The sequence below is a fragment of the Passer domesticus genome, chromosome 29 (genome assembly GCF_036417665.1).
Source record: "Passer domesticus isolate bPasDom1 chromosome 29, bPasDom1.hap1, whole genome shotgun sequence".
Lineage (NCBI taxonomy): Eukaryota > Metazoa > Chordata > Aves > Passeriformes > Passeridae > Passer > Passer domesticus.
The window spans coordinates 569,359-593,640 of NC_087502.1; the positions used below are offsets into that span (position 1 = coordinate 569,359).

At 47.9% G+C, this 24,282-nt stretch overlaps 1 protein-coding gene across 1 annotated transcript; it reads right to left on the reverse strand.

Moving 5' to 3' along the window:
- Nucleotides 1-47: 47 nt before the first annotated feature.
- LOC135287417 (uncharacterized) lies at nucleotides 48-23,329 on the reverse strand. Its single transcript, XM_064400776.1, has 9 exons — nucleotides 23,240-23,329; nucleotides 14,882-14,951; nucleotides 14,183-14,242; nucleotides 12,991-13,059; nucleotides 12,307-12,366; nucleotides 11,369-11,536; nucleotides 10,658-10,822; nucleotides 10,146-10,301; nucleotides 48-379 (listed from the first exon to the last, which is right to left on the reverse strand). Exons 2-8 carry the CDS (start codon nucleotides 14,940-14,942, stop codon nucleotides 10,189-10,191), a joined length of 696 nt encoding a protein of 231 aa, XP_064256846.1. The 5' UTR covers nucleotides 14,943-14,951; nucleotides 23,240-23,329; the 3' UTR covers nucleotides 48-379; nucleotides 10,146-10,188.
- Between the last annotated feature and the right edge of the window lie 953 nt (nucleotides 23,330-24,282).

Consider the following 24,282-nt stretch of genomic DNA (forward strand, 5'->3'; position numbering starts at 1 on the left):
ACCTCCAGCTCCAGAGGAGATGTGACAGATGGGAGCAGAGACAATAATTCCTGCTGTATTCTTTATTGTGTTTGCTTATACAGGTGAGCTGGATCCATATGTAGAGGAGGTGTTTTGTGTTAGTAACACTGGCAGAGTGATAAGAATAATATTTTTTAGCTGAAAATAATATTTCATGCATAATACGCAATGAGGAAAAAAAGACATTTATGATCAGAAGAGCATCTGAGTTTTTCAGAGGATGAGAGACTCATTGATGTTCTGTGTATCCTGTTGAAATACTTTCTTCAGGGGTTCCTTGAGATGAGAGATGACCACCTGTCCTGGTTTTGCATCACGTAGTGATTCAAAGAGAAGCTGCTGGCAGTTTCCTCCATGTCTGACAAAAAAAACCAATCAGTAATTAACTTTGAGAATTGACAATCTGTTAAACCACTGAGAGAGCTGATACGCCTCTGTAAACACCCATGTAAAAAAAGAAAAATCCTGGGAAATCCCTCTTTCTCTTCTGGTCACAAAGAGGTGACAAGGCCCCGTCTTGGCCGGGCCGGGCCCCGGAGAATGCAGGACAGAGAGAGGGGAGGCCATCGGCCACTGAGCCCAAGCCTGGCTGCTGAGATCCTACCTGTGAAAAATGCCAATCACTTGGGTTTGAAATTTTAAAAGTTTAATAGTAATAAAATGGTTACAAAAATAGCAATATAATTAGAGTAATAAAAATTTGAACAATTGAGATTTGGACAATATGAGACAAGAAGAACAAAGAGTTACAGATGGTCCAGGTACCTTTTCTGGGCAAAATAAGCCCAAAAAGGGCACACGTTAACAGAGGATTAACCCTTAAAAACTATAGCCTGTTGCATATTCATATACTTCATACATGATGCATAAATTCCATTCAAACAAAGGATTCTGTCTGGTCATTGTCAATTTCTTCCTCTAATGTCATCTTCCTGGCTGAGCAAGGTGGGAAGAAGTTTGTTTCTCCTGATAAAAGAGCAATACATTCTCTTTCTCTGAAAGATTTAGGTGTCATGGGGCTGCTATCTGGTGTGAGTACCTAATTCCTTTCTAAAAATAATTCCACATACATAGTTCCTATTTTAATTACAAAAGTTACCTTTTAAGTATAAAACTACATTTACCGTACTGTTAAAATGTTAATACAGCACTACTAATCAAAACAACATAATACATATAGTAAATATCTGCATAGAGCCATATCATATGCATTTTTCACACTAGCCACTCCCTCCCCCCTTGCATGGCCACCAAAAATACCCAGAGGTGGCTCTGCAGCCTGTGCAGAAAGAAGCCCCAGACCAGACCAGCTCAGCCAAGATTCCATCACCGCTGAGATTCGCCCGCAACTGCCGGGCAGGGGGAGGAGAAGCCATCAGCCCCCCCCCAGTGCTGGCTGCTGGGTTCTGGCCTGGCTGCTGAGATCCTGGCCATCCCCTGCCCCAGCCCAGCCCAGCTGCAGCTCCACCGAACCTGGCCAGGGTCACGGAACCATCTGCAGCCCCCAGGTGAGATATTAATCCTTTCACTGCATCAGTCCCCCCTCGAGTGAGAGAGCAGGACAAAGTGCAGACATGTGAAGAAACAACATGAAGATACTGAGGCCACTGAAGTGGAAGTCAAATCCCACATGAGAAGGATGAGGAGATGTCTTTGTCTTGGGGCTGAAATCTTCTCATAAAGCCATGGAGAAGAATATAATTGATCCATCAGACCTTTTTCCCTATAAGGCATTGAAGAATTATGGGGGGGGGTGGAATGTTCTAACCTCTGTTGAAGCAGGCAAATGCTGAAATAGCATAGTGAATTTAAAAAGTTTGAACACAGAGAGACAAGAGTCATGAGACCCTGTGCCCCCAGGGAGAGAAGAAGAGGACCTCTGTTCCCAGAGATTATCTGAGATAAAGAGAACCTTTGCTCTTGAACAGCTCATCCTTAAAATAGTACCCCCACAACTTGACATGGTCCGTAAACCCAGCTGTGGAAAAGATGGGAGGGACTTCACAATTGCCAATTTCCTAGGTGGCTGCTATTCATGAAAATTAGAAGCCATCAGAGAACTCTTTTCTAGTGGAGCAGTTTCCATGAATTTAACAAGAGGGACTTCTCTCCCTAAGTGAATTGTAGAAAGACTATTCTAGAAGTGCTAAACTGACTGAATTGTTTCTGTGCATTGGGAGTGGGAAAGCAAAGGTTGTGGGGGAGGAGAAGTGTTCTAGAAAGTTTTATTCTGATTCTCATTCTTCTTTCTTTTAGTTACTGTTAATAAAGCTTTCTTTATATCCTTTTTAAGTTTTGAGCCTGCTTTGCCTTCCTTCCAGTCCTATCTCACAGCAGGAAATGAGTAAGTATATTCTAGTGGGTGCACTGGTGCTTGGCCAGCACTGAAACCCACCACGTTAACTGGTGAGTTGGCTGGGAAATCTCGAATTGGCAAACCAAACCCACTGCAATGAACTACTGGTGCAAAGCAAAAGAGGAGCTTGGATCCACGGTTCTGTTTCTCAGGTGACTGGAACAGCCAGAGAAAAGGGAAGTGTTTGTCATTTTATAATAAAGATTTTGCGTTGTTTGTATAAGTGAGTTTTTGTGCTTGAGTTTTGGATCTGGGTGTGAACACTGTGTGAGTGTAAAATGTGTCACAAGAGCTGGTATTGCACAACCACTTGCAAGAGTGCCTGGTGCTGGGAGTGTAAAAGTGAAGAATTAAGGACCAGAAATCAGGCCTTTAATTTCTTAGTTTCTCTAGGGCATGCGGAAATAGGCAGCCCAAGAATAGGAAAAGCTTGGTGGGAGGCATTGATTGAATCACACCAGGCCAAAATAATTAAAATAGTGTGTGGGAAACAGTATTTGGTTCCTAGATTTGGATGTGTCTGAGGAGGACTGGAAAAGACATGTGAGAAGTGTAAAGTTAGATTCGTGTAGAAGCTAAGGAAGAAGAGAGACAAAAAGAGGTATAAGGGAGGTGTTGGGATAAACTAAAAAATAGGACACAAGGCAAGCAAGAAGAAAGCCCCCAGGAGAAAGGGAAGCAAGAAAGCATCAATAAAGATACCTTCCAATAGCCCCCTTGGGATAAAATTGGCACAGTGGGAACATAAACCTGACACCAAGAATAAAAATAAAATCAAAATGATACATTATTGTATGATAGGATGGAATAAAGAGAAGATATACATGGAGCTTTACACATGGTCCTTTGAGAGGAGGACGTGCCAAGCATTGAATATTTTTGTGAATGCTAAAGAAGCAATCACTCAGGAAGAGAAGGATTCTGCCACTTGCTGGGGGTGAAGCCTCTCTGGGGGAAGTGAATACATTTAAATTAAAAGAAGCAAAAAACTGGGACACCTTAGATTATCAATCTCCTCCATATCCACCAGCACCCAATGTATCCCCTCCACGCTCTGATGGAGCCAGCAAGAATACCAGGGCAAGAGCAGTCCAATGAGAGGAATCAAAAAATGAGGACCAAGAAGTATCACTACACCCCGTCCAGGAAGCACCCTTGGGAAGGGCACAAGGGGGAATCGGGTTTGTAACTTATCTCCTCTGAAGTGAGGGCCTTTGAAAAAGCATTAAAATGTTTACTAGAAGATCGTATTGGATTAGCTGAACAAGTAAACAAATTTTTGGGACACAGTGTTTATACTTGGGATGAAATGCAATTTATAATAAACCTTTTGTTTACACATGAAGAAAGACAAATGATCCCAGCAGCAGGGATGCAGATATGGGCGAGGGAACATGCAAACAGACACCCTGGGGAGGAGAAAATGCCATTACAGTGCCTGATTTGGGACCACAGTAACCCCAGGGGAAGGCAAAACACGGAAGAGTATAAACATTAATTATCAGGGGAATTAGGGAGGCTGTTCCCCAAACTCAGAATGCCCATAAGGCATTTGCTGAACAACAGAAGAAGGAGGAGACTCCAGCTGAATGGCTGGAGAGGTTAAAAAGAAATATGAGACTCAGGAATGGACCCTGAGACAGAAGCTGGGCAAGCTCTGCTAAAAGTGACCCTTGTCACTCATGCTTGGCCAGATAGAAGAAAAAATTTAGAAAGATTAGATGAGTGGAAAGACACAGGATTGAATGACCGGTTAAAAGAAGCCCAGAAGGTATATGTACAGGGAGATGAAGAAAAAGCAAAGACAAAAGCTAAAATAATGGTGGCTGCTACTGCTGAGGCAGATTTGCCGTGTGCCCAAGGAGCTATTCCTACAAGGAAATGAGGCCCCAGCCAGGCCAAGACAAGCGGAGCCAGGGGGAGGACAAGGGGAACAGAGCTCCCTGGGAAAAAGGCCACAAAGAGGGGAAAAGGGAATTTAACAACCAGGGCCCAATCTGTCATTATTGCAAAGAAATTGGACATTTAAAGTGGAACTTCACACAGAAGGGAAAAAGACCTGAAAGCCTTTAAGGACGTTTGAGAAATGGACGAATGGGGTGGTCAGGGGCTCTATCTCCTGGGGCCAAAATATCAGCAGGAGCCCTTGATAACTCCAAAAGTAGGCTCCCAGGAGGAGGAGGAATTTGAATTTCTAGAAGATATAGGGGCTGAGAGGACATGTGTCTGTAAAGTTCCAAAAGGATGTAAAAAAAGCCAAAATACAATTCAAGTAGTAGGGGCAAAAGGAGAAGGATTTAAAGCACCAATTATAAAAATAGAATAGTTAAGGGAACAAAAAAAGTAGGAATGGGGGATGGTTTATTAGTACCAGGGACAGAATGTAATTTGCTGGGGAGGGATTTGCAAGTGCAGTTTAGTATCGAGGTGCTTCCAGAGGGAGAGAAAATGAGAGAAGACAAAAAAAAAAAAAGAGGAAACAGTTTTGGCCAAGCCTGGAAATAGGGGCAAGTTAAACATAATGCCTATAATAATCAAAACAGATTGCCTGATTTGAGTAAGGCAATATCCAGAAAAGAGTTGCAAACAGTAATTCAAGAATTGATTAAAGATGGAATTTTAGAACTGAGCATGTCTCCCCAAATACCCCATATTACCAGTAAAAAAATCAAATGGGACATGCAGGCTCGTCCAAGACCTGAGAGAAATAAATAAACAAACTAGAGTCAATGTCCAGTACCCAATCCCTACACACTACTGAGTAAAATTCCCCCATGGTATTGGTTGTTTAGTGGGACAGACCTCACAGATGCCTTCTGGGCCTGTCCCCTAGCAGGAGAAAGCAGAGATATATTTGCTTTCGAATGGGAAGATACCGATACATGGAGAAAGCAACAATTCAGACAGACCAAATTACCCCAAGGATTCACTGAATCCCCTGACCTATTTGGACAAGCCTTAGAAGAAGTACTGCAATGTTTCCCCAAAGTACCAGAGGTAAAACTTATCCAATATGTTGATGATTTACTTTTCTCAGGGGAGGATGAGGAAAAAGTCTGAGAATTCACCATATTGTTACTACATTTTTTGGGAAACCAAGGGCTTTGAGTATCAAAAGAAACACCTCAGTTTGTGGAGAATGGAGTAAAATACTTAAGGCATATAATAAGCCAGCGGAGTCAGTGATTGAATCCTAAAAGGATCACAGGAATAACCTCACTTCCCCAGTCAAAAACTACAAAGGAAATCAGAAAACTTTTTGGGCTTGTTTGTAGGATATGAATAGAAGGATATGCCCAAGCTGTTAAATTTCTATACAAAAAGTCAGTAAAAGAGGAAATGACATGGGAAAAAGAAGATCAACAGAGAAAATTTAAAACAAATATTGCTTATTGTCCCTGCTCTAAGTCTTCCTGCTTTAGATAAACCTTTTTACCTATTTGTAGGTGTGGAAAATAGAACAGCCCATGGAGTCCTAGCCCAAGAATGAGGGGGGGTCCAAGAAACCAGTGGCTTATCTGTCAAAATTGATAGACCCTGTTAGCAGAGGGTGGCCAACCTGTATCCAGGCAGGAGCCTCCACTGCCTTATTAGCAGAAGAAAGCAGAAAATTCACTTTTGGGGGGAAATTAAAAATGCACACCCCACATGCAGTCAGAAATATTTTGAACCAGAAAGCTAAGAAGTGGCTCATTGATTCTTGAGTACTAAAATATGAAGCAATTTCAATAGACAAAGATGGTCTGGAACTAATTACAGATAAGCACCTCAATCCTGCCCAGTTTTTGCATGGAGAACCAGTGGAAGAGCTATTGCATGATTGCTTAGAAATTAGAAACTACCAAACCAAAGTCAAAGAAGATCTGACAGACCAATCCCTTCAGGGGGAAATGACTATACATTGATGGCTCCTCGAGGGTGATTCAGGGGCAGTGAATGTCAGGATACGTATAGTAGATGAGAAGTTAATAATACAGAAAAAGTAGTAAATAGAGTAAATTAGTAATTTTAGTATATTAGTAAAAACAGGAAAGGAAAAGTTATCCCCCAGCTGGTCAGCTCAAGCATGTGAATTGTAGGCTTTGAAACAGGCCCTCAAAATATTAACACAAGAGACAGGACTGTATATACTGACGCTAAGTATGCCTTTGGGGTGGTGCATGCTGTTGCTGGCTGGGGGCTGTGTACAAATCACGAACAGGATGGAACTGCTAGGAACGTGCCTTGAGCCAGCATCAGTCTCTTTACATGGTTATGACAATGGGAAGATGCCAGAAACTCACATCCCAGGCAGCAGACCAAGAACTTAATGTTACAACTTACTTTATACATTTTTTGACCAATCACACAAAGCAAAAGCATAATGACAGTAGTTCTATCCAATTGCTATAAGTACATGTACCTGTGGTTAAAACAATGCTTGTTTTAACCTTGTTTAACCTTGTTTAAGCCTTAAAACACAATGCACAGAGCTCCATTATTAAGCTTAGAACTTCCTAATATCTTGCTAGATATACTTTTCTGCAGATTAGGGAGTTATTCTAGCCAAGCCTTAATACACAGACCATTGTTCTATTTGTCCTTACTTTTCTACTTTTTACACAGTTTTTCTGCTGACTTATTTTATGGCTACTGCTTAGCTCCAATCACAGTTCTGCTGTCTCTGAAGCCTGCCTTTTGCAGCTTTCCCAAAACCCTCTGATTTTATGGGTTCCCACACATACGTTTGGGAAAATCTGGGAGGAAAGAGGACTGCTAAATTCAAAAAGGGAAGGATTAATTCATGAAAGGCTTACCTCAGAAGTATTAAAAGCCTTACAATTGCCAGAGGAAACTGCTGTTGTGCATATTTGGGGGCTATGAGAAAGGGACCACCTTAGAAATAAGAGGGGACAACTTAGTAGACTTAGAGGCTAAAAATGCAGCAGAGTCAGGGGAAGAGAATGTGATGATGATACTGACCCCTACTGAAGAAATTCAGGATATACCAGTATTCAGTGAGACAGAGGAAAATAAATTCCTTGAAATAGGAGCAAAACAAGACAACAAAGGGAAGTGGGAGACAATTATTATCTGACAGGAGACAATTATTAAATAAACCATTAGCCAGGAAAATGTTAGAGAGCTGGCACAATAAGACTCTTTGGGATATCCAAGTGCTGAGTGATCAGTTCCTGAGAAACTGGGGTTGTGCAGGAATTTTTGGAATAGCTAAGCTAATAACTGAAAAGTGTGCAATATGTCAAAAATTGAACAGAAATGCCATGAGGGGAGCACACTGAGGAGGGTGAGAATTAGCCTTACAACCCTTTCAAAGTATCCAAGTACTCCCTCAAGTACAACGGTGGAAATTTTTGCTAGTAATAGTAGATCATTTAACCCACTGGGTAGAGGCAGTACCAACAGTTAAAGCTACTGCTAATATGATATGTAAAACTCTCCTAGAACTCATCATTCCTCGGTATGGAATAGTAAACAACATCGACTCAGATTGAGGAACCCATTTCACATCAGAAATACCACCACAGGTGGTCCAAGCTCTGGGTATAGAATGGGAATTACACACTCCTTGGCATCCACAAAGTTGGGGGCAGGTTGAAAGGATGAATCAAACTCTCAAGAGAACTCTAAATAAACTCATGATTGAAACACAAATGTCATGGGTAAAATGCCTACCCCTAGCCTTGTTGAGAATCAGGACACAACCTAGATCAGATTTAGGGATTTTACCTTATGAAATGATGTTTGGCTTACATTTTCTCATTTCACCAAAGAATGTTGCCACTTATGAGGAAGGGGAGGACAGTGTCAAGAAATATGTTCTGTCTAAAGCACAAACCCTAGAGGAACAGTGAGGAAAAGGGATGCTCTCTCAGACTGCTACCCTAGATTTCAAAATTCATAATGTCAATCCTGGGAATTGGTAATGGTTAAATCATGGAAAGACCAACCTTTAACCCCTCAAAGGGAAGGTCACTTTCAGGTGTTGCAGATCTGAAACTGAATCAGCTGTACGAACTGTGAAATGAGGATGGACACACACTAGCAGAATAAAAGGACCAGTAGCAGAACCCCGCAACTAGAAAATCATCACTTCCCCACAGAAGGACTGAAAATGACTCTAAAATGAAATGCACAAGGTCAATGTCACAAGTAAACCATGAGCATCAATCCAGAACAGGAGGGAGTTCCCCGTGGGCTTTATAGATTCTCTTGTATTCCCATAGGCCAGAGGCTTTCCAAACTCCGGGGCAGTGGTTTGCTACCTCCCTAATCAGGGTCATCAGGATTATCTAGATTAACAAACATGGGGTCCATAGGTGATCCTAGAGTTTTTGCTTTTGCCTATCACCTACAGAAAGAAAAACCATCAGCTGTCCCTGCTGAGACATTTGCCAGATTTATTTCTGGCCACATACCCTGCATAAAGCACCCTAGGGCAAGACACTCAAGCTAGGTACAATGTCAGTGTGAAAAACTGTGGCCAGCTCTGGCGTTGTAGCTCGCACAAGCGGCAAGCATGTTGCAAAATTTGTCGAGACAAAGGGAAAAGTTCAAACACAAGTGGAAGGCAAGTACCAATTCTAACTCTTTGTTGTGGAGTTGAATGGATGCTCCCCAATACTCATGAGCTATTACAAGCTGAGTGAGAGGCTGTCATAAATCAAAAACAGGGACCATATTTTGAGTGTAGACAACAGCTCCATATAGTGGGGAGGTAGTAAGTCCCTATCCAGCTGTGACCAGAACTGCACCAAAGGGGAGAGTGCCTGAGAGATGGGAGAAGGCTGGGACTGGGTCTGTGCTCCTGGTGGCACTGGGTCTGTGCTCCTAGCTGCCACTAGGTCTGTGGTTCTGTTTGTTGTTGCTGCCTCTGTTGTTGTTTGTTTGAATTGTTTTACACATATATCTTAGTAAAGAACTGTTATTCCTTTTCCCATATCTTTGCCTGAAAGCCCAATAATTTTGAAGTTATAATACTTTGGAAGGAAGGCAGTCATGTTTTTATTACAAGGCAGGTTGCTGCCTTCCTTGGCAGACATCTGTCTTTCAAAGCAAGACAAAGGGAGATGAATTTCCCTGCAGGAGACCTCTCTGGTTTGCCATACAATGGGAGGGGCTGTAGCTGCAGAGCTACAGTGGTCCTATCTGCTGTAGGGATGCACCTTCCCCACCACAACCCAGCTGCTCCTTGACTATTTCCTGGTGCCAACTGAAACTTCTCCTCTGCAATATTTTCAGAGTGCCTTAAAATCTGCTCATTGTCCACTGTAATTTCCAGGTTTTTATTTTTCTCAGGATGTGTCCCCTAATACACACTTTGGAGGGGGATCCAAACAGAGTTACCAACTATCTGCTGTGAGATCACTCTCACACTCCCCTCCTCCCCACTCCATTCTCTTAACTAGTTCTGCTCTCATGTCTCCAAAAGGCAACAGTAAATCAGGGTGTGTGATAATTCTGTTTCCCAGACAGAGGGCTCCTGGCTCAAACGTCTCTGAAGTCCAAGGAGTACTAAAAGCTGGTCAAAGAAGGTCACCCCAGTGACCAAACTGATGCCACCCCAAAGGCCAGGACTTCTGCTGGGCTCTGGAAGGGGTTCTACAGGTAAAGTGCTCAGGACAGAGACCTTCACTGGCCTCACTTCTCTCAGGGATAACACATCCCATCCCAAGGGTTCCCAAGAGTGGCTCACACAGTGGTTGGCCTGTAGAGCAGCTTTTGCCTTCAGACAGATGGAAGTCTGCTTAATAATAGCCCTGCTCACCTTGTTACTTCTCCTGGTCTGCTCTGAGAAGCTGGAACTCATGCTATGATGACTCTGGCGATTTCTGCAAACGTTCTTCCAGAGTTTCAATTCTTTGTAAGACCTGCCGGAATTGGCTAATCATCTCAGCAATTGAATTTTCCTCTTCTTTCTTTGCTGTGAAGAAAGAACAATGCCACTGGGTGACTACTGATTCCTCCTTGAGAGGAGACAGGCTCTCTGACACGAGGATACCCAAAGGCTCTGGTTTAATGTCCCTGACAGAGGGTCTCTGCTCTCACAGACATATCCAGGCTCTGCTCAGGAAAGCTCCTCTCCCTGCTGATCATCAACAGGGAAACATTGATCTCACATGGGCCCCAGCATGGGACCAGGAGTGGGGCAGCAGGAGAAGGCCAGTGGGGAAAGGGAGAGAGACGGGGACAGGACTTCAAGGGGGGACCATTGGCAAGTATCAGGCAGTGAGAGAACTCCCAGCACAAAAAAGTCTGCTTGGCAATGGCCCTGCTCACCTTGTTTCTTCTCCAGCTTTGCTCGAAGCTGACGCTCACGCTGTCTGGACTCCTCTAGTTCATTGAGACATTCCTGCAAGGCTTTCAGTGTTCTCATGTGCTCCTGGGAGGCTTCATCTCTCTTCGATTCTGAGGCTTTTGAGGTCTTCTCCTCATTTCCCCTTCCTGTAGAAAAGGATTGGTGTCAGTGGGAAACGGATACTGCTCATTTGATGGGGACACCACCCATCCTGCCTGAGGATGATCAAACACTCTGTTTTAAAGTCTCTTTTTGAGGGTCTCTTCTTGGCTCTTCTACAGGTTGGTTTTTGGTTTCCTCTCCTCCTGGTTGTGCCGAGAAAAGCCCTCTGCTGGGACATCTCTGCACCCTGGGATTCTGGGCATCTGCATAGGGATGGGCAATATAACAAAGGACTGGCTGGAGGCCATAGCAAATGGGAATTTATGGACAGGTGGGATTGCACAATCTGACTGCACTGGGCCCTCAGGCACAACAGACCTCTGGATCTCCTTCCTGCTTGGCAGGGTTTAGTATCCAGGTAGTGTGGGTAAGGACTGGCAATCACCTGCACAAAGGCTTCTGCCTTTTGTCCCTGTAGCTAGCCCCAGGGTGAGATTCCTCCTTTAGTGTTCAAAGACAAATATCAGGCAATGAGAGAAGTCCCAGCACCAAAATACTCTGCTTGGCAATGGCCCTGCGGCCCTGCTCACCTTGGTTCTTCTCCAGGTATGCTTTGAAGAGGTCACGCTCATGCTGTCTGGACTCCCGTAATTCTTTGAGACATTCCTGCAGGGCTTTCACTGTTTCTTTCAGCTCCTGGGAGGTTTCATCTCTCTTATATTCCAGGGCTTTCATGCTCTTCTCCTCATTTCCCCTTTCTGTAAGAAAAGGATGGGTGTCAGTGGGCAACAGACATTGCTCGTTTGATGGGGGGGGTCCACCCATCCTGCCTAAGGATGACCAAATGCTCAGTTTTAAAGTCTCTTTTTGAGGGTCTCTTCTTGGCTCTTCTACAGATTGGTTTTTGGTTTCCTCTCCTCCTGGTTGTGCTGGGAAAAGCCCTCTGCTGGGACATCTCTGCACCCTGGGATCCTGAGCATCTGCATAGGGATGGGCAATATAACAAAGGACTGGCTGGAGGCCATAGCAAATGGGAATTTATGGACAGGTGGGATTGCTCAATCTGACTGCACTGGGCCCTCATGCACGACAGACCTCTGGATCTCCTTCCTGCTTGGCAGGGTTTAGTTTCCAGGTAGTGTGGGCAAGGACTGGCAATCACCTGCACAAAGGCTTCTGCCTTTTGTCCCTGTAGCTAAGCCCCAGGGTGAGATTCCTCTATTAGTGTTCAAAGAAAGGAAAGGAAACCCCAAAAGGGATGTGCCATGTCTTTGAAACCGTTACCAATTGTGAGGAACACCCCCCACTAGAGTAGGATGTGTCCCTGGTCAAAGGAGGTCACCCCTGTGGCCAAACTGATCCCACCCCAAAGGCCAGGCCTTCTGCTGGGCTCTGGAAGGGGTTCTGCAGGCAACGTGCTCAGGGCAGAGACCTCCACTGGCCTCACTTCTCTCAGGGATAACACATCCCATCCCAAGGGTTCCCCAGGATGGCCACAGAAAAGAGCAATGGAATCCAGCACACTTACTGATTGCTTCAAATAGCATTTCTAAACCTTCCTTAGCCAGAAAGCCAGCACCTGCAGATACTGGACATCAGGTACACATGCAAATAAAATCAAAAAGAAAACAGGGCATTAAACAAGGACCTTTCCCCAAGGAACTCCAGGACTGCACTGAGCAGGTTTTAGTGCAGAACACACCCCACAGCTGGCCCAGGAGCCAAGAGGTCCTGTGGACCAGGAGCCCCACAGCAGTGCTGGGGGCTTCCTGACCCTCGGGAGTCACTGAGGCTCTCGTGGGCCAGGGAGCTGCCTCAGCTGGCAAAGCACTCAGGCACCACACAGGTGCCCCAGTCCCACCAGAGCACAGCCACCCATGAGAGGGTGAGACTCTTCTGCCTCTCACTCCAGGAGTGGAGAGGGACCCTTCACTGTCCCTTGGCACATTCACAGCCTGACCCTCAAAGCCCTGCTCAGGAACACCCCCAACTAGAGTAGGATGTGTCCCTGGTCAAAGGAGGTCACCCCTGTGGCCAAACTGATCCCACCCCAAAGGCCAGGCCTTCTGCTGGGCTCTGGAAGGGGTTCTGCAGGCAACGTGCTCAGGGCAGAGACCTTCATTGGCCTCACTTCTCTCAGGGATAACACATCCCATCCCAAGGGTTCCCCAGGATGGCCACAGACAAGAGCAATGGGATCCGGAACACTTACAGGTTTTGAAGAACATCTTTTCTGCACCTCTCTGAGGCCGATAGTCATCATCATCATCATCGTCAGATACTGGACATCAGGTGCACATGAAAATAAGATCAAAAAGAAAACAGGACATTAAACAAGGACCTTTCCCCAAGGATCTCCAGGACTGCACTGAGCTGGTTTTAGGGCAGAACACACCCCACAGCTGTCTCAGGAGCCAAGAGGCCCTGTGGACCCAGACCCCCACAGCTGTGCTGGGGGTTCCTGACCCTCGGGGCCACTGAGGCTCTTGTGGGCCAGGGAGCTGCCTCAGCTGCCACAGCACTCAGGCACCACACAGGTGCCTCAGTCCCACCAGAGCACAGACACCCACGAATGCTGCATCCCATGAACTCTCCCGCCCTGGTCAATCCCCAAGCCTTCAGCCCTCGAAACATTAACATCCCTCCCAAAGGGAAAACCACTCTCCCCCATGGACTTGGTGTTGCAACTTCCTCTGGTTTCTCCTTTCCCTGTCACTGGCTTGGTACCCCTGGTGGCCACACCCCTACTCCTGGTGACCAGGCCCCTCTGCCCACCCCTCAGCTCTGCCCCCAACCCTTTCCCCTTTATAAGCTGCCTTCTCCACGTGGTTCATCCTCTTTCCCTGGCTTTGTTCTTCAGCCACCCTGTTACACTGCTGGAATGAAACCTTACATAAGAGCCTTTCTTGCCTCTATCATTGAGCCAGCTGCAGTGAGGGTTGAGTGGAGGTTTCACTGCACTGCCTAAACATTAACTCAGCTTGCCCTTCGACAGGAGAGGCTTGCAGGGGACAAGAGATAGGCAGCAGCACCTAGTACTTTAACACCAGCATTTTTACACGAGAGGGTGAGACTCTTCTGCCTCACACTCCAGGAGTGGAGAGGGACCCTTCACTGTCCCTTCAGTGTCCCTTGGCACATTCACAGCCTGACCCTCAAAGCCCTGCTCAGGAACACCCCCAACTAGAGTAGGATGTGTCCCTGGTCAAAGGAGGTCACCCCTGTGACCAAACTGATCCCACCCCAAAGGCCAGGCCTTCTGCTGGGCTCTGGAAGGGGTTCTGCAGGCAACGTGCCCAGGGCAGAGACCTCCACTGGCATTACTTTTCTCAGGGATAACACATCCCATCCCAAGGATTCCCAGGATGGCCACAGACAAGAGCAATGGGATCCAGCACACTTACATAGTTCCTCGAATATCATTTCTACACCTTTCTCAGCCAGAAGGCCAGCAGCTGTAGATACTGAACATCAGGTGCACATGCAATTAAAATCAAAAAGAAAACAGGGCATTAAACAAGGACCTTTCCCCAAGGAACTCCAGGACTGCACTGAGCAGGTTTTAGTGCAGAACACACCCCACAGCTGGCCCAGGAGCCAAGAGGTCCTGTGGACCAGGAGCCCCACAGCAGTGCTGGGGGCTTCCTGACCCTCGGGAGTCACTGAGGCTCTCATGGGCCAGGGAGCTGCCTCAGCTGGCAGAGCACTCAGGCACCACACAGGTGCCTCAGTCCCACCAGAGCACAGCCACCCATGAGAGGGTGAGACTCTTCTGCCTCTCACTCCAGGAGTGGAGAGGGACCCTTCACTGTCCCTTCAGTGTCCCTTGGCACATTCACAGCCTGACCCTCAAAGCCCTGCTCAGCAACACCCCCAACTAGAGTAGGATGTGTCCCTGGTCAAAGGAGGTCACCCCTGTGGCCAAACTGATCCCACCCCAAAGGCCAGGCCTTCTGCTGGGCTCTGGAAGGGGTTCTGCAGGCAATGTGCTCAGGGCAGAGACCTCCACTGGCCTCACTTCTCTCAAGGATAACACATCCCATCCCAAGGATTCCCAGGATGGCCACAGATAAGAGCAATGGGATCCATGAGTCCACACTTACTTCTGGACTCAATTTGGCCTCCAGGGTAATGGTGCCACAAACTCCTTTTCCTTGCGGCCATTAGGTTCGTCTGAAAAGAAAAAGAAAAATTAAAAAGAGGAAGCTTCACTATGATATTTCCCCTCAGGATTTAAAAAATGCATTTAAGAACTTTTTTTGGACACATATATCCCTCATACTACTCAAACCTCTGATCTACTCAGGGCTTTTTCATTTACTGATTTTCCCTTCCATCACTGTCCAAACAGAATGCAGCTCTTTCCAGGATATTCAGTCCTTGTTTCGTCTCCTGTATCCTTTTCTCTAGGTTCACTCTGCAATGCAATGGAAAAGAGGGGCACAATCTCTGTGGTGAGCCCAGCACTAGAGAAGATAACACAGTTGATAAGATGTTCTGTTACACTCCCAGCTGGTCCCTAACCCATCTTGTCTGCCCTGCAGCTCTGAGAATTCTCCCAGACACACACATCGTCTTCCTTGGTCAAAATTAGCACCTTCTGCTTTTGCAGAGTGCAGAACCTGGTGTTCAATCCCAGCCACAATTTTCCACAGAGGTAAGGGACCATTTTCCATTCCTTCAGACTCAAATCCTGGAGATTATCCTGACCAGCTATGAAGAAATCTATGGAGAAAGGACAAGTGACCTTGGCTGGCTGCCAGACACCCACCAAATTTCTTTCACTCTGTCATGGTTTGACCTTGGCACAATGCCAGTGCCTTCATGAAAGGTATATTTCCAAAATGGTTACTGTGAGATGTGACCCAGAAACAGAACAAAGCAGGCTCCAACTTGGAAATGGAGGGGAAAAAAACCCAACACTTTATTAATCTACAACATAGAGTCAAAAGGGAAAAAAAAGAAAAAAAACCCACACACAACAATCCACAATGGAACACCTCCAAAACACTCTTCCTCCCCCCACCCCTCTAACACTCAATCCCCTCTAACGCTCAATTCTCAGTTCAATACCATCCTTCACACAACCTCCCCCCAGTTCATCAGGAGAGAGGAGTCTCCCTCTTGCACCATGGGCCTCCCCAGGAAACACAGTTGGAACCTCCTGTGCTTCCATGTCACACGTGGCAGCCGCCCGAAGAGAATCTGCCATGGTGACCATCTTCCTTCCATGTACAGTGCTCTCACCACTGGCCATGGATCCAAACTGCTCCTTAGGTCCTTTTAAGAATGCCTTGCCCAGTTCCAAGAAGTGGCCGCCTCTCACCATTTGGGACACCTGTCCCCCCCGTATTTACTCTCCTGGGGCCTGGGGGTCTCAGGAACAGAGATCCTTCTCCGCTGAAGGCAGAAGGCTCCACCACACCCTCCCCATCAGTCTCTGTTCCCTCTACTTCTTCTCATAATGGCTTTGTCACTTTTGGCTTCCAGCCAACCACCTCTCCCAAGGTGCAGTGTCTACATTACAGGAAGAAAGTGGTTCCGTCCCATGGCCATGCAAGAGAAAAGTCCAGCCCAAAGGCTACTCCATCATCTCTTCTATCCAGGGCGCTTTTCATCTGCTGACATTTCTTCACTCACTCAAACCTTCTTTTCACTTGCCCATCCTCTGTGCCCTCTCAATTCTCAGCTGGGGAGGATCAGTGTTTTTACAGCTTTCATTGTCTCAGCACCAAAGGGGTTAAAACCTCAGCCACAGTCTGCTGGGGGCACCTTGCTCCCCCTTCTTCTCCTGGCCATGGTGCCAGCACAAGATATCAAATTTCAAGCCAGCACAGACTCTCTATCACTCTCTCCCAGAGTGGGGGCTGCCCAAACATCCCAGGTCTCCTCCACCCCTGCACCTTGCAGGGCTCCGGCCTCCCTTCCCACAGGCCGCATGGCCTCCCCTGCCCCACCCAGACACAGCTGGGCAGGGGAGAGGTCAGATCCACTCACCAACTGGACTCAAAAGAGAAAGCCCCTCTGGGAATCTTCTGCTTTTAACCCCTGTGTGTTCTCAGAGGCATATCCAGATCCCCAGTGGCCACATCAGGTGCCAGTTTCAAATCTGGCCACTGATTGGTTTGACCACAACTTTCCCAGAAACTCACTTCCTGGTCAAACCACAACACACTCCCCCTCCTCAACTGGACAGGAGGAAAAATATGACTGAAGAGCTCACATAAAGCCCGGGACATCGTTGTCCAGTTGCCACCACAGGCAAACCAGACTCAACCTGGGGACGATTGCTTTGCTGTCTTAGCAATTCCCAACAGAGCAGCAAGCCGAGTAACAAAGACAAAACTGAAACCACCTCAGTCCCACTCTCCCCTCTCCTGGCTGTGAACACACCTGGTGCAGGAGGCTGGGCCAGCTGCAGTGCCAGACGCAAGCTGAGCTCCAGGTGGGAGCCCGAGACAAGAGCTCGTGAACTGCCAGCAAAGCACAACAAAGGGCACCAAGAGTGGTGGCACAGCTGGGAAGGGACACGGAGAGACCCAGCAGGAGCCAAGGGCCTGGGAGGAAGAGCCAGGCTTGAGCCTTGGGCATGCAGACTGTGAGGGGATAAAACTGAGGCGCTCCCTTGCTGGGGGAACAGCTCAGGCTGTTCCTGTGTCACTGCACTGGGAATAAATGGCTTTATGGAATCAGACAGCTGAGACTGCTCTGGGAAAGCTGGGCTGGAACCAGGGAGGACACAGGGGCTGGGTGTGGGAGTGGGGGGTGTGGGGAGTCCAGCAGGGCCCATTGGGGCACTGCAGCCACTGCTGTGGAGGGGCTCTGGTCCCAGCACTGAACAACTCTGGTGGCTGGAGTGTGATGGCCAGAGAGCCTCGGGAAGGGTCAGACTGGGGAGTTTCCTAAATATCCTCTTCTGCACAGCTGGCTGCAGAAAGCAGGGCCCTGCTGACCCTTCCAACAAAGCTGCCTGTCCCCTCTGAGCACGTCAATCAGAGCAGCAGGGACGAGGTGAAGGCAGAAAGAGGGACTGCTCAGGAGTGAGGAAAGCTCTGCTCAGGGCACAGCTCACTGCCACGCTCTGCTCTCCTCTCCTTCTTGCACTCCATTTCCTTGGGCTGTCTGCTCCTTGTGACTTTCTGTTTTCTTTGCCCAGGGCCATGTTCCAGAGGAGGACCTGGACTGAATTCAGGAATCCCTTGCCAAAAGCTGCTGCATGTCCAGGAAGCTTTCCTGGTGTTCAAGGGGAGGATAGACCCGGGTGAGGAAAAGAGCTCCACTGAGGATTAGAAATAGAGAAGTGCCAGCAGGGACCCAAGAGAAGTCACAGCCCCAGGGCCCATGGCTGTGCCATGGGTCTAACTGAAGGTCAGACAGGAGATGCCAGGGGTGATTTCCCAGTATTGAACCCTGCTCTACCTCCTCCCACTACCTTTTCCTGTTTTGCTCTGATCTGAAAGGAGGGGAAGCATATAAGTGGCATAAAACGCTCAGAGTTGGAGGGGTTTTCTCCTGAAAGCAGAGCAATAGCTCTCAAATGGCTTCTCAAACAGTAACAGTGAATAGATGATGTGCACATGGAGCTGTCCTGGATGTGCCTCTGCCATTGATAACTGATGAACACAGACATTGCCTCAGGTCACCACTCATGGAAAAATGGTTGTGCTTCCAGGGATGGGTCACCCCGCTTCTCACAGTCAGACACACATTATTCTCTCTGTCTCTCATATATATTTGGAAGGAGCCCTGACAACTGGTTTAGACAGGAAAATTATTTTATGCAGGGCCAGATGTGCACTCCTGAGCCAAACCTGAAGCTTTGAGGGGGAAAAAGAAAAGGAAGGGGGAAAGACAGGGGAAGGGGGGAGAAGGAAAAGGAAGGGAGGGGGGCATGGCAGGGGAGAGAGGAGACAAAAAAAGTTGGCAAAAAAAACCAAAAACAAAACAAAACAGGAAAAAAAAACAACAAAACAAACAAAACAAAAAAAAAACCACCAAGAAAAGAAGAAACTCTCTCTTCTGCATTGTCAGTGATGGCTCTGTTGCCCAGAGACCAACAGAGTCTGGTCTGCCAACAGATGCCCAATAAATTAGACATTTTGAACTATGCATTGAGTGTAATACAACATTAATACCAGTATTTGAGTTAAATTGAGGAGGATTGTATAAGTGGTGGTGAAATCTCATTATGCTTTTTCTGGGGTGGTAAGGTGAGCTAATAATATAAAATATAAAAATTAAAAGAAGGAGTTCTATTCACTCCATGAAATAATTATTCATTATATATTCAGACTAAAAATTTGTTTGATCAGCCAAGATCAAATAAACAACCAATTGGCCATAATGTATTCATGGCATCCAGATTGTGCCCAATCAATATGCAACTTACTTTTTATTTTTCTCCCATTTAAAGTGTAGCAAGAGTCATGGCAACAATTTTTGTATCAGACAAAAAACCCATGAAATAAATAAGTAAGGCCTGAATTGAGCATTTTTTCTCTTTGTAGGACTGAATTAGGAACTGGATTAGTGTCTGTAGACTGTGGGTCAGAAGGGACAATGGACTTTGAACAAGAATTCTATGAAATATTAACTTTGTGGTCTCTCTCTAACCCTTCTTGACTGGTCCCCCACCCTCTGCAGCACAGCTGGGCCTTGATGAGGCAAAGACACTGAAAGCCCTGGGGGCCCTGGAGGGCAGCAGGGCTCCTTCAAACCTCAGCAAAGGCCAGTGAAGGCCCCAACATGGCCCAGGGAGCTTTTCCCACTCAATCCCCTCTGGCAGAACTGGACACAGCACTTGAGGCCCTCAGCAGTGCCCAGCCCAGGGACGGTCACTGCCCGGGAAGCCGTGTGAGGAGCGGGTGCCACCGCTGTGTATTGCCAACAGCGATTCCACGGGCCTTGCCCAGAGGGGCGGCTGCAGACTGTGCAGATTGCTCTGCTGCAGACACTTCTGCTTGGGCAGGGCCACGCTTCTGCTGTTGGTTTTGTTGGTGCAGACACTGATATTCTTAGAGAAATCCCACTGGCACCTGAAGTACAGCTGGAAGATTGCCACCTCAGTGACTGTTTTAGGTTAATAAAGAAGTGAGTTTTTTTGGAGGTTGTGGTCAAACCAATTAGTGCTCAGATTTGAATGTTAGCACCTGGCATGGCTACTGAAGGCATGGACATGCCTCTGAGGACACAGCGGGTTAAAAGCAGGGAACTCCCAGAGGAACTCTCTCGGTTCGGGTCCGTGAAAGAGGCCAGGCCTCCCCTGCCCAGCCGCGGGCTGGGGGGAGGAGGGGAAGCCATGCGGCCTAAGCTGAGGTAGGCCGGAGCCCCTGCAGGACGGAGGGGTGGAGGAACACTGAGAGGCATCAGGCAGCACCCCCCCTTTCCCTGGGAGAGAGAGGGAGAGGGAGAAAGAGGGAAAGAGCCTGTGCTGCCTTGAATTTGGTATCATGTGCTGGCAGCATGGCTGAGAAGGAGAAGCAGGGGGCAGGGTGAGGTGTGATGAGAAGGTGCCCGACTGCCGTAAGAGTTCTGAGCAAGCAAAACATGAGATTTTAACCCTTTTCTTAGACAATGAAGGCTTTGCGGAACATTAACCCTCCTTGATTTGAATGAGAACAGAGACAGACATGACATAGAAGGAAATGGGCAACTGTGGTGAAGGTCTGAGCACGTGAAGGATGTCAGAAGAAGATGAGGAAGAGTCTTAGGTGGGAGGAGATGATGGAGTGGCCTTTAGCTAGACTTTTCTTGCATAGTCATAGATAGAACCAATTTCATGTAACACAAAGACTGCATTTAGGGGGAGGCAATGCCTTAGAGCTAAGAGAGTGCAGTGATGTTATGTGAAGAAGTGCGTGAACAGAGACGGCTGAGGAGGGTGTGGTGGTGCCCTCTACCTTCAGTGAAGAAGAAAATCTCTGTTCTCGAGACCCAAATTTGCTCCAGGGGGTGAATTTGAGGGGGACTGGTGTCCCAAAAGTGACTGTTGCTTTTTTAGAACTGGGCAAAGCATCCTTAAAAGGGGGAACCCTAGAAGCAGCTCTGGTCCATGTGCAGTGGTGAGAGCACTGGATGTGGAAGGAAGAAGCCACAAAGGCAAATGTTCTCCGGGCGGTGCCAAGCGTGACATGGAAACACAAGAGGTTTCAACTGTGTTTCCTGGGGCAGCCTGTGGGACAAGGAAGACTCCTCTCCCCTTGATGAACTGAGAATTGATTATCTGAGGGATGGTAACTGGATTGAGAATCCAAGGTTTTATCTCATTGTGCTGTGGTGGAAATTAGGGGGAGGAGGAGGAATGTTTTGTAAGGTTTTCATTCTGAGTTCTGCATGTGTTCCTTTTTACATATTCTAAGTTAATAAAGTTTTTTCCTTTATTCCTAAGCTGAAGCCTGCTTTGCTCTATTTCTAGTCACATCTCGCAGCAGCCACTAAGAAGAATATATTTTCATAGAAGCACTAGCGTCAAACCCTAACAGTGACCCACCAGGGCCTGAGTGCCACAGCTCTGCTGTGGCTGGGCAGGTGTGGTGTGAATGTGCTGGGCAAGGGTTCAGCCCTTCCCCTGGCTGTGCTCCTGCTCACACAGCCCCAGGAGCTGTTGGCTTGCTTTGCTGCTGGCTCGTGTGCTCTGCCTCCCTGTGCTGCCTTTTCACCCTGGAGCTCAGTCAGTTCAGCTGAGGGCCTCGGGAGAGGAGTGCTTTACTCCTGGTTCTTGCAGAGACCATTCCTGCCCTTGGAAGAGGCTGCCCTGTGAGGCCGATCAGATTTCCTGAGAGGCATTTACGGGAAATCAGTGTCAAACCGAGAAAGGAGGTGCTGGGGGAGGGAGCAGCCCCTGGGGGTGGGAACCCTCCACAGCTGCTGCTGGCCCTGCCACCACCTGTTTCAGCCCATCAAAGCCTTCTCTGGAGCCCCAGCCCTGTGCTCTGCTGCTGGCCTCAGTCCCTGCCCTTGGTGCCTGGACCCCACTCTTTCCTGGCTGTGCCAGCCCAGGCTGGCCCTGATGAGCACATCCCTGCCCAGCCCTTCCATGTGGGGCAGACCCAGGTCCCCGTGAGCATCCCCCTGTGCACCCGCCAGGCAGCTCTGCTGAGCCGTCGCTCCCAAATCCCCCACACTGCTGGAGCCCTTTGCTCTGCCTGGCCACGAGTGCCAGGGCAGCTGTCATTCCCGTGGGAACCTGCTCCCTGCCTGGAGACCCCTCCCGGCTGCCCCAGAGCCCTTCTGCCAACTCTCCCTGATGATCAGGGAGTTTCTGAGCTGCCAAGGCAGTGTCCCCCCTCTCTGACCCCTCCACTGCTCACTCACACAAGTCAGCCTCTGCCCATCCTGTTGAGGATCTCCAGGTGTGCCAGCTGCTCTTCAACCTCCCATCCTCATCCTCCCTGACACTCCTCTGGCAGAGCCTCTCCCCCTCCTCTGCATTCTACCACCACTCAGGCACAGCCTTCCAAGCCATCTAGGGATGCGTTTGGCCCCCCAAAAAATTATGTAGGCAGATCAAAACAAGCAATTTTGGGTTCTCAGGGGTTCAGAAACTCCCATTCAGGAGCATTTGGGCTCAGAAACTGCACGTTTGGGAGCTCTGGGGTCCCAAACAATGATTTAGAGAGATTTTGGGCACTGAACAAGCCCAAACTTTAGGCAGCATTGGGGTAGAGAAACACCAATTTAGGGAGCATTTGGCTCAAAACCACTGACTGGGGGAACTTGTGGCTTCAGAATGTCCCCTCTAGGCAGCTTTTCAGCTCAAAACTCCAATTTAGGGAGCTCTTGGGTTCAGAAGCACATGTTTAAGGAACTGCAGTACTCAAAAAGGGATCTGAGGAAGATTTGCGCGTCAGGAAAAGCAACTTGGGGAGCTTCAGGTCCCAGAAACACCAATTTAATGAGCTTTGGGGCTCAGAAAAATCAGTGCCCAGAGACTGGGGGCTCAAAAGCAGCAATTTAGGATACTTTGGGGCTCAGCAATACCATTTCAAGGTGCTTCTGGCCTCAGAACCAGGCATTTGGGCAACTTCACAGCTGAGGATACAGAAGTTTCAGGAGCACTGGGGCTCAGAAACAGCCACCCAGGGACTTTTTGGGACCTGAAACAGCATTTGGGTTCAGAATACTGATTTAGGAAGCACTGGGGCTCTTAAACACCAGTTTAGGGACACACATGCCTACGAAACCCTGATTTGGGGAGTTCAAGGCTGAGAAAAAATCCTGTCGGGAGCTTTGGGAATCAGGGAGAGTGATTTGGGGATATTTTCAGACCAACAAGAACGGCTTACAGAGCTTTTGGGCTCCAAAATGAACCCAGTTTAAGCCGATTTTGAGCTCTGAAGTCCCCATTTAGGGAGCTTTGGAGCTCCAAAGCAGCGATACCGGGAGCTTTTGGGCGGAGAAACATCAATTTCGGGAGCAGAAGGAGCAAACCGCGGGGAAACAGAAGAGGGGCTGGAGCTTACCTGGAACAGGGCTAGGAAGAAGCAGCTCCGCGCCGGGCTGTGAGCACCGGGGGCTCCGCTCACCCGGGTATATCCCACCCTGCCCGCCCCGCTCCCACCCCCGCGGGCTCCTCCCGCAGCTCCTTTTTTGGATTTAGGCTGATTTCTCGTAAATCAGTTTTCAGCCTGAAAACGAAAGTGGAAATGCTCCGGTCAGGAAGCGGCTCCTCCCTGCTCCTGGAGCCTCCCGTGGCACCGGGAATGCGCCGGGAGGGCACTGGGGGCACTGGGAGTGACCCCTGGGGCTGGTGGCAGACAGGGCACAGGGCTGCAGTCAGGGGCGTCAGGGCTCTGCACACTGGATTTGGGAACTTCATGGTGTAGAAACCCCTCTTTCAGCAGCTCCGGGGCCAGAATGGTGAGTTCAGAGCTTTGGAGCCGAGAATGAGCAATTTTGGGGGCTTTGGTGATCCAGAACACTGATTTTGTGAAGGGGAAGAAAAAAAAAAAAAAAAAAAAAAAAAAAGAAAGAAAAAAAAAAAAGGAGGGTGCTCCAAGTCTCAAAGAAATCTATTTAGGGGTATTTTGAGCTCAGAAACAGCAATTTAAAGAGATTTTGGGCTCAGAGACACACATTTAAGGATATTTTGGTGTCTGAAACACCAATGTAGGGAGCTGAGAAACACTAATTTAGGGAGGATTTGGGCTCATAAATATCAAATGAAAGAATTTCTGATCTCCCAAATCAAAAACCTGTTTAGGGAGGGCTGGAATGTAAGTATGGGGAGGCCTGGCAGACTGACTATACCCCAAACTCATCAGGGCAAGTGCTGCGTGCCTGTGGTGGTGGGAACAAGGGCTGGATGACTGCAGACAGAGCCTGTGTCCCATGTCACTGCCTGGGACACTGTCCTGGGCTTGGAAAATGAGTGTTATGGGCACATGGTGCCCCATGAAAGAATTTAATCAGAGTGTGGGACTCATTTCCAAAACAACCTTACAGACACCTGGCCAAGAGGCAGGAACTGAGTGGATTTATGACATCCCCTGTGATGGACTGGCCT